Source organism: Aspergillus campestris (genome assembly GCF_002847485.1).
Source record: "Aspergillus campestris IBT 28561 chromosome Unknown P168scaffold_10, whole genome shotgun sequence".
Classification (NCBI taxonomy): domain Eukaryota; kingdom Fungi; phylum Ascomycota; class Eurotiomycetes; order Eurotiales; family Aspergillaceae; genus Aspergillus; species Aspergillus campestris.
The window spans coordinates 351,457-366,219 of record NW_020194345.1 but is presented as its reverse complement, the minus strand read 5'-3'; the positions used below and the strand labels follow the sequence as shown (position 1 = coordinate 366,219).

General features: G+C 50.4%; 6 protein-coding genes across 6 annotated transcripts; 3 read left to right on the top strand and 3 right to left on the bottom strand.

The window, feature by feature from the left end:
• Window positions 1-1,347: 1,347 nt before the first annotated feature.
• Window positions 1,348-3,444, bottom strand: P168DRAFT_38624 (putative Rab geranylgeranyl transferase escort protein). The gene is made up of 3 exons (XM_024841914.1): window positions 3,209-3,444; window positions 3,035-3,153; window positions 1,348-2,970 (listed from the first exon to the last, which is right to left on the bottom strand). Exons 1-3 carry the CDS (start codon window positions 3,280-3,282, stop codon window positions 1,427-1,429), a joined length of 1,737 nt encoding a protein of 578 aa, XP_024690549.1. The 5' UTR covers window positions 3,283-3,444; the 3' UTR covers window positions 1,348-1,426.
• Window positions 3,445-3,980: 536 nt separating this feature from the next.
• Window positions 3,981-4,962, bottom strand: cyp1 (putative peptidyl prolyl cis-trans isomerase (CypC)). Its single transcript, XM_024841402.1, has 3 exons — window positions 4,889-4,962; window positions 4,792-4,833; window positions 3,981-4,723 (listed from the first exon to the last, which is right to left on the bottom strand). The coding sequence occupies exons 1-3, from the start codon at window positions 4,919-4,921 to the stop codon at window positions 4,313-4,315; spliced, it is 486 nt and encodes a 161-aa protein (XP_024690548.1). The 5' UTR covers window positions 4,922-4,962; the 3' UTR covers window positions 3,981-4,312.
• Window positions 4,963-5,116: 154 nt separating this feature from the next.
• P168DRAFT_306193 (aspartic endopeptidase) lies at window positions 5,117-7,235 on the top strand. Its single transcript, XM_024839004.1, has one exon. The coding sequence runs from the start codon at window positions 5,236-5,238 to the stop codon at window positions 7,120-7,122; it is 1,887 nt and encodes a 628-aa protein (XP_024690547.1). The 5' UTR covers window positions 5,117-5,235; the 3' UTR covers window positions 7,123-7,235.
• Window positions 7,236-7,282: 47 nt separating this feature from the next.
• On the bottom strand, window positions 7,283-8,650 carry P168DRAFT_292090 (3' exoribonuclease family protein). Its single transcript, XM_024837525.1, has one exon. The coding sequence runs from the start codon at window positions 8,581-8,583 to the stop codon at window positions 7,345-7,347; it is 1,239 nt and encodes a 412-aa protein (XP_024690546.1). The 5' UTR covers window positions 8,584-8,650; the 3' UTR covers window positions 7,283-7,344.
• A 1,087-nt stretch (window positions 8,651-9,737) lies between these two features.
• P168DRAFT_38586 (E3 ubiquitin-protein ligase) lies at window positions 9,738-11,435 on the top strand. Its single transcript, XM_024841913.1, has 2 exons — window positions 9,738-11,223; window positions 11,348-11,435. Exon 1 carries the CDS (start codon window positions 10,010-10,012, stop codon window positions 10,946-10,948), a length of 939 nt encoding a protein of 312 aa, XP_024690545.1. The 5' UTR covers window positions 9,738-10,009; the 3' UTR covers window positions 10,949-11,223; window positions 11,348-11,435.
• A 95-nt stretch (window positions 11,436-11,530) lies between these two features.
• On the top strand, window positions 11,531-14,442 carry P168DRAFT_298645 (putative metalloreductase transmembrane component; the record flags this gene model as incomplete). The annotated part of the gene is made up of 2 exons (XM_024838283.1): window positions 11,531-11,612; window positions 12,212-14,442. 2 exons carry the CDS (start codon window positions 11,531-11,533, stop codon window positions 14,440-14,442), a joined length of 2,313 nt encoding a protein of 770 aa, XP_024690544.1.
• Between the last annotated feature and the right edge of the window lie 321 nt (window positions 14,443-14,763).

Here is a 14,763-nt window from a genome sequence, read left to right as displayed (position 1 = left end):
CAGGAATGCTAATGGCATGGCGGACGGGGTTACAATCGCCGCTTGGATATCTTACAGAGATGGATAGTACCCAGGAGTGCAAAGAGACCTAGCGGTTATGGTGAAAAGATTGTAGATCCTGTGATACTTGACTTTCCAATCTGAGTTCGTCATGCATGCTTGAATACTGTTGGCTTGATAATATTCAGCCGATGGTTACTATAGTCCCATACAAGGTATAATCAACTCCTCACTAACCAACCTACAACCTATCACACTACAAAGCGCACGAATCCATGCATACCCAACCTAAGAAATACCCACCATTACCATTCCCTCCGTATACCCACTAGACAAGACGCATGTATGCCGACAAGGATCAGATTCTGTCCGCGCCGTTTCAGATCCAAGGAGGGTAACGGAGATGCGGGGTTCAGCCGACGGATGAGACGCGGATGCCGGTTCGACCGGGTTACACATCCTGGCTTGGCTGAGGGATCGGCAGATATATGGTTTTCGGGGATTGTGATTTGTTGCTTTGCTTGTTGTATCTGAGTGGTGGGTTTTGTTGTGTGGGTGCTTAAGTGGTTGGTGTATATGGTTTCTTTGCAGAAGTAGTAGACTATGGTGGGTTTGGCGTAGGTTTGGTTTTGTTTGAGTCTGCGTTGATTGAATGGGTTGTATGGTTTGTTTTGTATGGTGCATGTAGGTGTGTGGGCGTTGGGCGTTTGTATACTACTGTGATCACAGCGATGATTGATATAGTTACATGTGTTTAATATGCGCTGCAATAACGACTTCCCAACGGCTATTGCATCTTTGGACCCCAACTCTGTAAATATTGTTTATTTCAAAAGATGTCCTAAAATCTAACTTCTTATTCTTCAATTATCAAACTCCATTACACCCCTGCTCTTTAATCTATTCCACATATCTGTTCGCGATGTAGACGAACTACTGGCGCCGCTCTGTACCTGAGAAGGTAAATTAATGCCTGCCCTATAGGTCCATTAACGACCTGGAGTACTATCCTTAGTGGAGATTAATCAATACTCTAATCTTGACCACCATCCATCCTTTGATTTGACGGGTGCCGGCGCTCGGTGGGCTGTGGTAGGTAGGTAACGTTGTTATGGATGGCTAACGGGCTAGAACAGCAAGTCAACTTTGCTGTTTGGAGTACATCGGGTCGTGTTTGATTATGGATGGGCCATGCCTCTGTTGGCTTTTGAGACCTGGACTGAGATTGGCCGTGTTTGGGAGTTGGATGGGGTCTTGTATACTAATGAGGTCTAATGGTATTGTTGGTATATACCCAGGAGTATAGCTCTTCGAGACGACAACCAGATGTCTACAGGTAAGGACACATGTTGATAAATCAACCATTTATTCATAGCTATGGAACGATCGATTTCTAACTATTTATAGGCTAGTACCGCAAGCCCAACTATTCATCGTAAGCTCCTTCACGGTCTTCGAATTTCATGAACTCGTCATCGACAACTTCATCACCCATAGCCAGTCTCCATGCATCCTTGACAGTCCCAATTACGGTGTCGTCAAAAGAAAGATCGAGACTGGGCGGTGGGAAGCAGACGACATTGTCGGAAACATGGTCTAATGTCATGGCAACAGGGCTGGCAAGATCATCGCCGGGCCGTCCTAATTGCGTGTAACGTAGTGACCATGAGACTTGAGCACTGGGATCTGCAGCTGACTCGAGGAGTTTGTTTACAGCTTTCTCGATCAATGACTGTCCTGCGTCACCAGGAGTGGTAATGCTGCTGTATAAGACACCTGGGAATATGTTAGCTGTGGAACGACAGACCAACGGCAGAAACTTGAAACAAAAAAGTTTGAAGCTCATGATCAGATTATATTTCTCATCAATGAATGTACAGGCAATGTAGATAAGTAATTTTTGAAATGTAGTCATCATATGAGCAGGTGATGGGGGAGGTGGGGACTCTTGCACAAGATAGAAGAAGAAAAAGGTAAACTTACACTGTCCTGGTGGGCACTCGCCAGTTTCGCTGGAATGGACCAAGACGTAAACTGGCGGTGCATCATCCGCCTGGCCTAGGGAGCTTCCAGGGAAAACCACAACTGCACCAGCAGGGGTGGGAGCTCCTTCCGCAGCAACAGGGAATAGGCCTTCCAAAGGAGACGAAACAATAGAGATAGACCGGGCCACTCTATTGCAGTTGGGATGCTTATCCGTTGGGACATCCCAATAGGAACCAAACACATGTTTAGTGTTAATGGTTTCGCCATTGGACAACTGCACCTTCAAGCGGGCATCATCCTCGCCTTGAGTAGGCTGGACTATTGACTCGACGCCACTGTTCAAGACATAGATGCCACCTCCCACAGCGAGAGCACGGCAGCCTACTTGACAGATCTCAGAGCCACCGCCCCACTTCGCCAAGAGACTTCCAAAGCCAGGACCAAACACACCAATAGAGGCGAGATGTCGCTGGATGCGTGGGACGGCATATTCAGCTGACGTCTTCTGAGGAGAGGCCTGAGATAGCGACAGCGAAAGCAATGGATCGAGAAGTTCAGCAGGCACCTGGAACTTCGACTCCAGATACGTCGAGAACGGCGTGGCCATGTTTTCATTTTCTTCGGTCCCCAGCGGTGTCTCATTGCCCTGTTGGGTCTTGCCAATGTGACGGAGGAATCTCATGAGCGTCCGCTTAGACTTGACAGTTATCTTGTCATCTGCGAAAACATCTTCTCGACTGCCAGGCACTCGATATAGATTCGCATCCCCACTGTTGTCTGCCTGGGATCTATGGATCCACCAGCTACCCACGGCCTGGAACTCCAGCTGTCGGTACACCTTGGAAGAAATCAAGGTGGGCAACAGGTTAGACCGACAGTAAATGAGTTGCGGGGAGAGAGACAGGGTATATCTCCGAGATGGCAATGACTGAGCATCCTGAGGGGAGTATACAGAGGCATCTTCAAACGGGAAGTTCTCGGGCTCTGGCTTATGAACACATGTCAGTATATGCCGAGTCGAACACGACAGTTGCGAACACTCGCTTACCTTGGTTTACTCTGTTTGCCCACTCCTGGGCTTCTTGTAGGCTGAACGCTGCCTCCGCGCTTCCATAGAAGGCATTTCGGTCGACGTGGATTACGTTTTTACCTGACCGAGAGAGCGCACTGAAAGGGGCGTTAGAAAGGTGATAAAAGTTTGGGAAAGATAGATCAAACTCACAGCGCCAGAAGGGACTGAGGCAGTCCAGTCCCCGAGATCAATACATCCCAGGGGGTTTCTGTTAGCGATTCCATTCTGCAGATAACTGCGCAGGAAAGAAAGCTGGATCAAGTTTAGTGTTATGTTTACAACAAAGCCCAACGATCATCACGTTGGATGGCAAGCTGTAGAACAGTTCGGCAAGAAAATCTTCCACCCCATAGGGGGAATTGGAAAACCAGCTGTTTGGACACGAGGATAGAGTCGTGAAGAAGGAAGAAAAATTAGCAGAACAAACGGGGGGAAGAAATACAGGACCCGCATCAGTGGGTCACGTGATGGCACATCAACACCCGTGACAATTACAATGGTTGAACATGAGCTTTACCTTTCTTTTTGATTTCAGTCATGACACTAGAATATGAGAGTTCTGAATATTCGACAGTATACTCGTCAACATCGACATGATTCCTCCGTATTACTGACTACCGTCTACCATAATAATGAGCTGGAGGTCGTAGAATGATGGAGCTCCCGACAATGACGCCATACCAGATCAAGTTAGCTCAGGTAGAGAGCCGCTTAAGAGAAAATTCCGCCGCCAAATTCTTTCTTCCTTTTTGACAACCACTCCTTGTGCTTTGCACAGGCAGACTGCTATTTCCCCTATAACAGTTTCGTCTTCTTTTGCGCAAGCCTTCACTGGTCTTGTTGTATCATGGGAGTGGTAGAAAAAACCAATCACTCTGTATCTGCTGCTCTGGATAAACACCTGATGGAAGCAGTTCGTTTTGTAGTGATACACTCATTGCATTAATCTAACTTGGTTTGTTCGCCAAGTAGGTTTCCTAATCATAATCATCCGCCCTAGGGGCGTACACATTGTAATCGTGACGATAATCTGGACTCGGCGTGCGAGGCTTTCGTGTAAGACAGACTGCTGTTTGTCTCAAACGAGGCGAGGCGGCAATCGAGACTCATCCAGTAATGTTCCACAAAGCCGCGGTAGACATCGGATATGGACTCTACCTATTGAAGTAGAGTGATGCAAGCCGATAGAAGATTGCGAAGATGAGCTCCTAAGCTTGTCTGTCGCACTCTAGGCTCTAGTCAAGAGACCACTTCTCATTCTTCCCCCTCTTCTACAACCCGGGCACGGATGATCTTGACCTCATCAAATGGCCGGTCTTCGCCATTTGTCTTCACAAGCCCCATGCGCTGGATCACCCGCATCCCGCTCTTAACGCGCCCGAAGATTGTGTGCTTTCCGTCCAGCCACGGCGTCGGAGCGAGGGTGACGAAGAACTGACTGCCGTTGGTGTTCGGTCCACTGTTGGCCATGCTCAAGATCCCAGCCCCCGTATGCTTAAGGTCCTGCTTTATTTCGTCCTCAAATTTCTCGCCGTAGATGGAACTGCCGCCTCTGCCAGTGCCGGTAGGATCGCCCGTTTGTACCATGAAGTTGGGAATAATGCGGTGGAAGATGATGTCGTTATAGTAGCCCCTCTGCGCGAGGGTTGCGAAGTTTTTGCATGTCTAGGAGAAGCAGAGCCATTAGCATGGATTGAATGTCTTTTTGGAGCTCTTGAAAGTGCCAAACTCACCTTGGGCGCATGGCTATTGTAGAGCTCTACTGTGAAAGAGCCCTGGAGGATATTAGTGACCCATTGAAATAAAGATCAAACGTCAATTTCTCATTACCATGCTCGTATCGAAAGCCACGTCTGTCGCCATTGTCACTAAATTGTGTGGGGATTGGGAGTTGTGAGCAGTCGCAACAGGTACTGCCAGTTGAGAACGACTGCAGCTTTTCGCATAAGGCAGCGGGGAGCTGGACAGCTAGTCTTGGCGCGCAACACGGGCATGCCTTGCCAGTGACACAACTACACTGGCCGTTTGAACCCCCAAGAACAAACAGCCACAGCCCCCAACAAACATGGACTGATCAATTCGAAACGACAACATCCCGTCTTACCTATATTTGAATCTACGCGTGTACTGAAGCCACACTCATCTTCTTCCTGCGACGTGGTTTTGACAACACTAGAATGGCTGAGGTCAGCCCCTTCGCCGAGCTCTTGGGGCAAGCAATCTACCATTTCGAAGCCATCAGACCTCTCTTGCCTACGTACGGCCACTTGATCGTTTCCGCATTGTTTCCTATATACGCCGGTGCCCACGCCTCACTGTCGAGACCGTCCTCCGCTGCAAAACCCCCCAAGAAATCGGAGAAGAAAGATGGCGATGACTCGGAATCCGAAGAGGAAGATGAAGAAGACCAGGGCGACGGTAGTAAAATGGAGGGGCTCGAGCCGAGTGATGCCTTGATGTTTCCGTTGACGGCTGGGCTTACATTGGGGGGATTATACTTGGTTATCAAGTACATGGGTGCCGATTTGTTGAACAAAGTCTTGGGGTTCTATTTCTCCCAGATGGGTATCTTCTTTGCGATGGCTTTCCTGAAAGATGCACTCGTGGTGATGAGGTCTTTCGCATTTCCGAGGAAGTATAGCCACTCCGGGAAAGTTTGGAAGCAAAAGAAATCTGAGCCTGTCTTTACAATCGTGAGAGACAAGTCTCTTGACGCAACATCTGCAGAGACCCGGAGCTCTCCTCTGCCGGGAATTTGGGGATCAATTCCGCTGCCAGGCTGGGCGCTTTCAACTATCTGGACGTGCCGCAAGCTGGCGTACCAACGGGCGAAGCTCCGAATCAATTTGCATCGTGTCGTGCGTGCCGAATGCTCTGTGAGCTGGCTGGATCTTGTCAGCTTGCTCATGGCCCTTCCCGCCATCGCCTACTTCACATTCGTTACGAAGCCGTGGTGGCTGACCAACTTCTTGGGGTTCAGCTTCTGCTACGGCACACTGCAATTCATGTCGCCTTCCAGTTTCGTTACGGGATCGCTTATCTTGAGCGCACTGTTCTTCTACGACATCTACTTTGTCTTCTACACACCATTGATGGTAACAGTTGCAAAGAAACTCGACGTGCCGATCAAACTCCTCTTCCCTCGGCCAGACCCGAGTGGCGATCCCGACCTTGTCTCCCTAGCGATGCTAGGATTGGGCGACATTGTGATTCCTGGCATGATGGTGGGACTGGCGCTCCGCTTTGACCTGTTCCTCTACTACAAGCGGAAGGGATTGCAAATGTTGCAAGCAAATGGCAAAGAACAGGAGCCCGTGAAGCCCATCTACCAAACCGCGACGGGCGGTTGGGGAGAGTGGTTCTGGACCCGTACTATCAAGCCTGCCCTACCAGAGCTCGAACCCCCGTATCACGATGCTCGGACCTTCCCCAAAACATACTTCAAGGCCAGTGTGTTTGGATATGTCCTCGGCATGGTGGCAACGCTCCTTGTTATGCAGTGCTTCAACCATGCCCAGCCGGCGCTTCTCTACCTGGTACCCGGGGTTCTTCTCTCGTTATGGGGAACAGCCCTTGTGAAGGGGGACCTGCACGAGATGGTTGGATTTTCTGACATGGAGGAGGAGGAAGAGTCGGAGGACTCCGCGGATAAAAAGGAAGAGAAGCAGAATGATGATTCTCCCAAGATGGGACTGTTCCAGCGAGTCTTCTACGGTGTCAGCAAATCTACCCCAGAAAAATCTGACGCCCCTGCCGACAAGAAGGAAGAGAAGCCGAAGGAGACCGATGGAGAGCAAGAAGCAACGTCGGAAACCGAGGAGTCCAAAGAGAAGGACTCGCACAAATCGTCCAAGACCGTTGAGGCAAAGAACAAGGACTTGGACCTGTTTTCGATATCTCTCTATGTTCCCAGCAAGAACAAGTCAACCAAGGAAGACGGAGACGCCAAGGCCACGGAAGATGAGGAGAGTTGGACTTCTGTTGGTGGCACGGAGAATGATAACGAGCCTCCTCATAAGAGGAGACGCAGGAGCCCTAGAAATGCTGCTAAGGCTAGCCAATAGTTGACGTGCTCATTCACTCTCCAAAAGGATCAATTCGGGCTTTTTTTTATTCCCTCATGATGACCAATATGTGGCCTGGTTCATCTATCACATAGAAATGTTTTGTTCTAAGCAGGTGAGATAGAATCTCGGGCGATAAATAGACACCAGAATCTCGCAACATTATAGATGATATCGTCAATTATAACCTTCTCGAACCGTTCAATAAGATAATATTTTGTATCAACATTGCTCCAATATCTGCCGTATATGGTCCCATCTTTGTGAGGAGACATCCACCAGCTGTCTCAGTTCCCTGCCATCAATCGCCCACCCACCATTCTTTTCCATCTTCACAACGACGGTCTTGCCATTTCCTCCCTGTTCCTTGTCAACCACAATACAAGCCCTTTCTTGACTCAGCCCCTCCTCATATCCATCAGGATCAGCCAGAATCCACCGTCTCTGAGCACCTCTTCTATTATCCTCCGCGATCTTCCTCTCCTCCTCCGCGTCGGGAAGAATAACAGCCCTCCACCCCGCAGCGGCATCAGCCTCGAAAACACAGAAAGAGCTCGCGACAGGCATCCCCCGCAAGGACAGCTTACGCGCGTCAGACACAGCGTCCGAGCACACGACGGTCTCGTTGTCGATGTCCCACCACGCCTTCGGGAGCTTAGTGTCCCTGAGAGCAGCCAGGACGGACGCCCAGGCCGCGTCGAACGGGTTCCCTGCCAGCGAGATAATCATGACATCGATGTAGAGGACCCAGAAGGCCTTGATCTCGCGGTTCTTCTCGCCCTCGGCTTCGGCATCCACGTCCATCTGCTCCGACTCGTTATGGCGCTCCAGGTCCTCCGGGCCCAGATTCGGAGGCTGATACCAGATGCGCAGGTCGTCCGCGCGGACTAACCGCGTGCTGTGGAGCAGGGACAGGATCTGTTGGGATAGAGACTGTGCTAGTGCCGAGGGCGGAGCGCCGGGGATAAAGCCCGGGGCGCATCCGGTGCTGAGGGAGAGGTTGGGGACGAGGAGGTTGAGGTCTTCGATGTGTGATTCGTCCTTGTCGGATGATTCTTCGTCATCGCCGTCGCCGGCCGTTTCGCTCGCTTTCAGGGTCGGATCGACTAGTTTCCGGCGCTTGTTGGCCGAGCCTGTGGACGGTTGTGTCACGCTCCATGAGGCGATGTCTGCTGTGTGGAGGAGTTCGGCCCGCACGCCGCATACGGCGGCTGTTTCGCCGACCCTGACGACGGCGCTACCGTTTGTGTGGGTGAGAGAGCCGGTGTTTGCGGACGTGACGCGAAATTGTGTAGGAGCGCGGCCATTGGCGCGAATAGAGGGGTGGTTGCTCGTGGTAGGAGGGGATAGATGGGCGAGGAGGTAGGCGTGAGGTTGAAGACGGGCGAATTGAGAGGGTGGGAGGGAGAGGGACGGGGGTGTCGGTTGGGCAGCAGGTGATGCTGCTGCTGCGGGCGCCATCTTTAGTCTAGAGAGTCTTGTTGAGGCGGCGCTCTCAACGATCTTCAGTAGGTCAATTGCACAAGTGGTTGATTTCTTGAAGCCGAGATGTTGATGGGCGGGGACGAAAAGAAAGTTGCGACTTTTCTGCGGCAGAATCGGATCTGTATTGAGGGCGGTGAAGGGGTGGAGTTTCCATGCTGTTGGCGGCCTGACCAACCATCATCACCTCCTGTACCCTGTAAGCATGAGCTGCTTCATTCCGGTGCAGAATCCTTGGTTATTACCAGATATAGATGCTGCTCCTTAAAAGCGCCGAAGACTTATGTGATCTACCTTGCTTATTGCTGGGGAACTGGCTGACCGGCCCACAAAGCTCCTTGCCTTACGTGCAATCTTGATTACGAGAGTATGAACAGATAGTCCTAAGAGCAACAGAAGGCTGCTATACATAGAATAGGCTGCATGTCAACGAATATGCTGATGGAAATGTCTGATGGAACATCGGATCTTGCGATTGAATGTCGACAGCGAGATCAGACTTCAGAGTCTGAAGAAGTCTCATCCACTTCACTGACCGAGCATAGTACCATTTTGCGAGCCTAGGAGAACTTAACCCGTCTTCTGGGTCATACTAGACTTATTAAGGCAGAGATGTGATATAGGTTCTTACTTAGCCATGGTTGGGAGGTTCTCGCTTCGTCAACCTATATATAAATACGAGAAGCCGTCGATCCTATTGGCCCCAATGTGTGCGATAGGGGCTGTGGCGCGGATGCCATTGATGATGAAAACATTTATCCTAACTAGGAAAACACAGTTCAATGTGTGCTTTTGTAATGATGCCATGTGTTGATCTCTCGGGGTGATCGTCTGCTCATCATAACTAGTACCATGATCCATCTACTGTGCTGAGCCCGGGCTATTCTTCTGACCTGATCAAAGGCATCCCATATTAACAGTTGATAGTGGGTCGTCCGTCCATACTAGGTCTCGCTTCGGGCAACATTGAAACCATTTGAATACGACATCGTTGACCCTCCGCTCGAGTATATTCACCAAATTTGTTTCTTCAATACGGGTACGACCAGGCGAATCCACCCATTTTTGGCGCCAAACTGCTCGTTCCCCGATAATTGCCAACTAGCTCCATGTATTCTAAGCGTAGGCGAAGCGCTTGCTAGTTAAGCCTCGTATTCATAGGAAATGTGACCTCATCTTGGCTCTGGTGCGTGATCTGGCTTTAGTTAGCTGCCATGCGAGGGCCTTACTGTTTTGGTCAGCAGATATTAGTCTTGTCGAATCAAGTGTGGCATGCTTTATTTGCCCAACAACCCCGCGTAAAAAGACCGAATCTCCCTTGGATCTGGTACTCGTAAGCAGAGGTACACCCTAGGCGTACAACGAGCCCAACTGAGCCAGACAGACCTCTTTGCAGGCATCGAGGATGAACTTCATTTTTGTGCAACGACGGCGGAAGAGAAGACAGGCTTGTCACACAGCTGCCATGAGCCCAACATCATCGCCTGTCTCACCACTAGAAGCCCAAGCCCTCTACCGGCTTGAAACCGTCGCCTTACCCTCTTCACGACCGGGAGGGGCACAAGACCAAGACCACGACCACCATCAAAAGCACACATCGACCTCTTCAGCAGATACAGACTGCTCGGTTCCCACAACAAACACAGACGATTCCTTGAAACTCGAGGATGCGTTTAGCCCTCTCGGACCAACCATGACATGGTTCGATCAAACGCCCAGCCACTGGAGTGACGCAGCCACTGCGAGTACTGTTCTTTCCCTCCTCCACAAGGAGCCTCTGCGGTCACCACCACCCAGTCTCCCCGAGAGTGACACCAACACCAAATACCAGCCGCATCATACATGCTCGATCTGCTTTGAGAGCCGCGCTGAAGCATGTTACCCACGGTCACCCATCGCGAGTGGCTGTGATCACACCTCCATCCCAGACATATACGTATGCACCAGTTGTCTCCGTCGGAGTCTAGACCTGCAGCTCTCCTCAACAAGCGACGGCCTTTTAGCATGCCCTCTTTGCCACGCACAGCTCTCTGACAACGAGGTACAACGGTGGGCGAGCACGAAAACATTTCAGGAATATTCTCGCTTGCGGACGTGGCAGATTTTGGAGGAAGATGCCGAATTCGTCACCTGTATCCGACGGGATTGTGGATATGGGCAGTTCCACGCGGGTGGTCTGGAGGACCCCATTGTAGTATGTGGGTCTTGTGGCACTCGGACATGTTATATCCATCGGGGAACGGCGTGGCATGAGGGTCTGTCATGTGCGGAGTATGAGGAGCTTGGAAAATCCCCGGTTGATGACTATGATACCAGAAATTTTTATTGGACGGCAGGTCCTTGATGTGACTTTGATCAGTTTAAAGTCAAGAGATAGAAGCGATATCCATCTGTATATATTTGTGTGGAGCTATATCTCATGAAATTAGCGTATAGGACTTTGAAATGCTTGTATGCTGTTGAACAGCTTCTCTGGGGTAAGATGTATATCTAACCAGGCAAAAGTTATCTTCATGACAACCAATTCATAATAAATAATTGAGATGGCTGCCTGCAATATGGACTGGCAATTAAGCAGTTTTCACGACCATTTCAATAATTTCTATACCAAGAACATCAGTATGTCAACTGCGGTGACGTTGGGACAAGGCTCCCCTGACATACCATGGCAACCTTTCCCTTCAAGGATCAACAAGGACCTGGGACTAACTACTGATCACTGCCCGATAATCTCCTTCATAAGAACTTTTAAACGCCCGGAATAACAACTCCCGAGTCCATAATCGAAACCCCGGTTTCTTGTCCACGTCTTGACGATTAGCATCACTCGTCGGCATTGTTGATGCCAATCAGGCCCAATTAATTGTCGGTGATGATCACTCCCAGCGAGTAAAATGTTTGCACTAATCGCTTGCCATTAGCAAAAATGTATCCAATCAGTGGGCGTAATAGGGGGTGGTTGGTGATGAGGGGCCAAGATCACGCATTAGTGGCATGGAAACTGCAGGGTAAGCACACCGTCAAGGAACCATGATAGGCTGTCATTCCTGAGGAAGATACTACCTCAAAATCCAACCTGTCTGTCCATGAACTCGGGCCCATTCAACATGTTTGGAGAGCGCAAATTGAATGATCGCTATTATGTGATGTGCAATGGACAACTGCATGGGTCCATGCACGTTGATCAACCATCGTTGGCCTGCAAAAGGCTTAACACTGCTAGCTCTGTGCGCGCTGCTTCCCCTCTTTATCTTTCATGTCTCTTCTTCACCTTTTTCTACTGACACTCCTGTCGATCTCGCCTTCTTCTATCTCGTCATTAACTAACTGTATATCACGTCCTTGTACCGGCTTGCAGTGTGCAATGTTCGGCTAAGAGTTCAGAGGTTCTTATGCGGCTTGAACGACTTCCGATGGGTACGGAAAATACTTATTAGGAAATAGTACCTGAGTGGAGGGAGAAAAGCCACTCTCATCTGCAGGCATACATCTCAAAGACTGTATAGGCTCCCGTGGGAGCTCCGGGTGAAAGCCAAGGTCTACAGCCAACTTCAGGGTTGTTGAACGACGTAAAAACGAGATATCCAAAACGCATCAGTCATGGCAGCAATATGGAACTCAGCGGCTTCGCTCATGAAGCGGATCGATATTCCGACAGTCGCTTCGGACACCCCGGCAATGATAGCGGAGCGCCAACGCGACGCGTGGTCACGAGCTGGAAAGTATGGCCTGGGTTGGGTATACTTCTCCATCGTCTTGCTAGCGATCACGACAGCTATGAGGCTCTACCATACATGGGGAGATAAAATCAGGATTGGGTTGTACAAGGAAGATTCGCCATACGATTTCAGGCTGCAGGAGGAATACGAACTTCCCAGTGCTGCCACAGACAGCTCCAGAGCGCAATTCTTTCCCGCCAAAGGGCCGTTGCCCTCCTCTGCTATCGATACACAGCAGTCGTCGATTGCAGCGTTTGCGCCGGTAAACAACATCGTCGCGTTTGTACGCTGGATCTTCTATCGACCACTTCCGGTACTACGAATATGGAAATTGAGCATTGTTCTCCCATCGCTGGGAGCTTCTGCCGTCATATTCTCGGCACTGGCTTTCACCATTCTCTATTGCTTCATCCCGGAGCCGCTTTATTACTCGTCGGTCAAGATTGGATCACCGCCACTAGCCATTCGCGCGGGCATGATGGCCGTCGCCATGATTCCATGGATTGTTGGACTTAGCACTAAAGTGAACTTGATCAGCCTGTTGACAGGGATCGGCCACGAGAGGCTGAATGTGCTTCACCGCTGGACTGCCTATCTCTGCTTGCTGCTGAGTTTGATCCACATGATCCCGTTTTATGTGATGCCTGTTTGGGAAGATGGTATGCTCATATATTTTCAACAATCTTCCCCAAGGAATATCTATATCTACGGTACTGGCTTCGCTGCCTTTGCTCCTTTGGCAGTGTTGTGCCTGCACTCCCTGCCTATATTTCGTGCAAAGATGTATGAGGTGTTCGTTGCCTTGCATACTCCAATTGCGATGGTTTTTATTGCTATGATCTTCTGGCATAGCAGAAATTTCCTGATGTCGTGGGGCTACCTCTGGGCTACAGTTGCGATCTGGGTCCTCTCATACGCTCTCAGACTATGTTTCGTCAACTGGACCAATCCTCTCAGACTGTCATTTATGATTGGAGAAGATTCCACTGTGACATTTCTTCCCCAAAACGCCATGAAGGTGACGGTTGCCACCCAGATGCGATGGAAACCTGGCCAATACGTCTACCTCCGGATGCCCCGAATCTCATTCCTACAGAGCCATCCTTTCACCATTGCCTCTCTATGCAGCGATGACTTCCCGTCCGAGTACGGCGAAGAATACCGGGACATGGCCCTGGTGTTCCGCCCTTTTAAAGGGTTTACTCGGGATGTCTTCCTCAAGGCGCTCGAGTACGGACCCTACAAGACATGGACAGCTTTCTTAGAAGGTCCTTACGGCGGAATGCGGCGGGACATGGCAGCCTTCGACGACGTGATATTCTTCGCCGGCGGCAGCGGCATCACAGCCACAGCCAGCCAATTGTTGGACCTGGTCAAGAAGATGCGGGATGGAAAAGCCGTGACGAAGTCCGTCCGGATCGTCTGGGCCCTGAGAAACCCAGAGTCAGTGGATTGGTTCAGAGAAGAGCTAAGAATCTGCCGCGACTACGCTCCCCCAAATACAGTCCACTGCCATTTCTTCTTCACGGGAACAGGCCACCTCAACTCGGAACAGCCAGAGCAATACCAAATGTACCGGGACATAGTCCAGGAAAAAATCTACGACGCGCTGCAAGGCATCGACAAGCGCAGCTCCGCGCTCATCCGCGCAGAAGCCGGCCGCGACACCGCGAAGGAGAAGGAACTGCGCCGTGAAAACGAAGACGCCATCACGTCCCTCCCGCAAGCGTACGTCGCCACCAATAACATCCACAAATTCGACCCCTACCAGAACCAATACGCAGACTCCCAGCAGAGCCTCTCCCCGCAGAGTGCTGTTGAGACTCCGTTTGATTTCGGGTTCTCGTCGTCTCCGTTTTCTCCGCGCCCTGTTCAGCGGTTTACGGCTTTGCCGCTGCAGAGGAGGGACGGGTGGCGCGTTGACTACTTCCGTCCTGATATTCCGCTGCTTCTTGATGAGTACTCGAGGACGTTTGGTCGGCGCACTTGTGTTTATGTTTGTGGGCCGCCGAGTATGAGAGAGGAGGTTTCTCGTACGGTGGCTCGGCAGCAGCAGCTGGTTATGACTAGTTCGTCGAAGGATGAGATATTCCTCCATGCGGAGAATTATAACATTTGATTGATGCTTTTGATCTGTTATGTTTTTGTCTCACCATATTCACTGCTGATGGTACGACGCCACTCAATACAATAATGCTTATACTGCACTGATGGCGAGGTAGTGTGTGGTTGAGCCATGTTTGTACAGTTTTATATCCATACACCTAGTTTACTGCGATTACATTAATGATATGATACGATAAATTTGGTTCCCAAGGTTTCTGACAGCCGTACACTATCTCCAAAGTTATGAAAGAACCCTTCCACCCGCAAGGTCACTGACGGCGTGTGCCGGTACTTGTGGAACCCTGCCTCTTGAGCCGAGTAACATGGTCTAGCA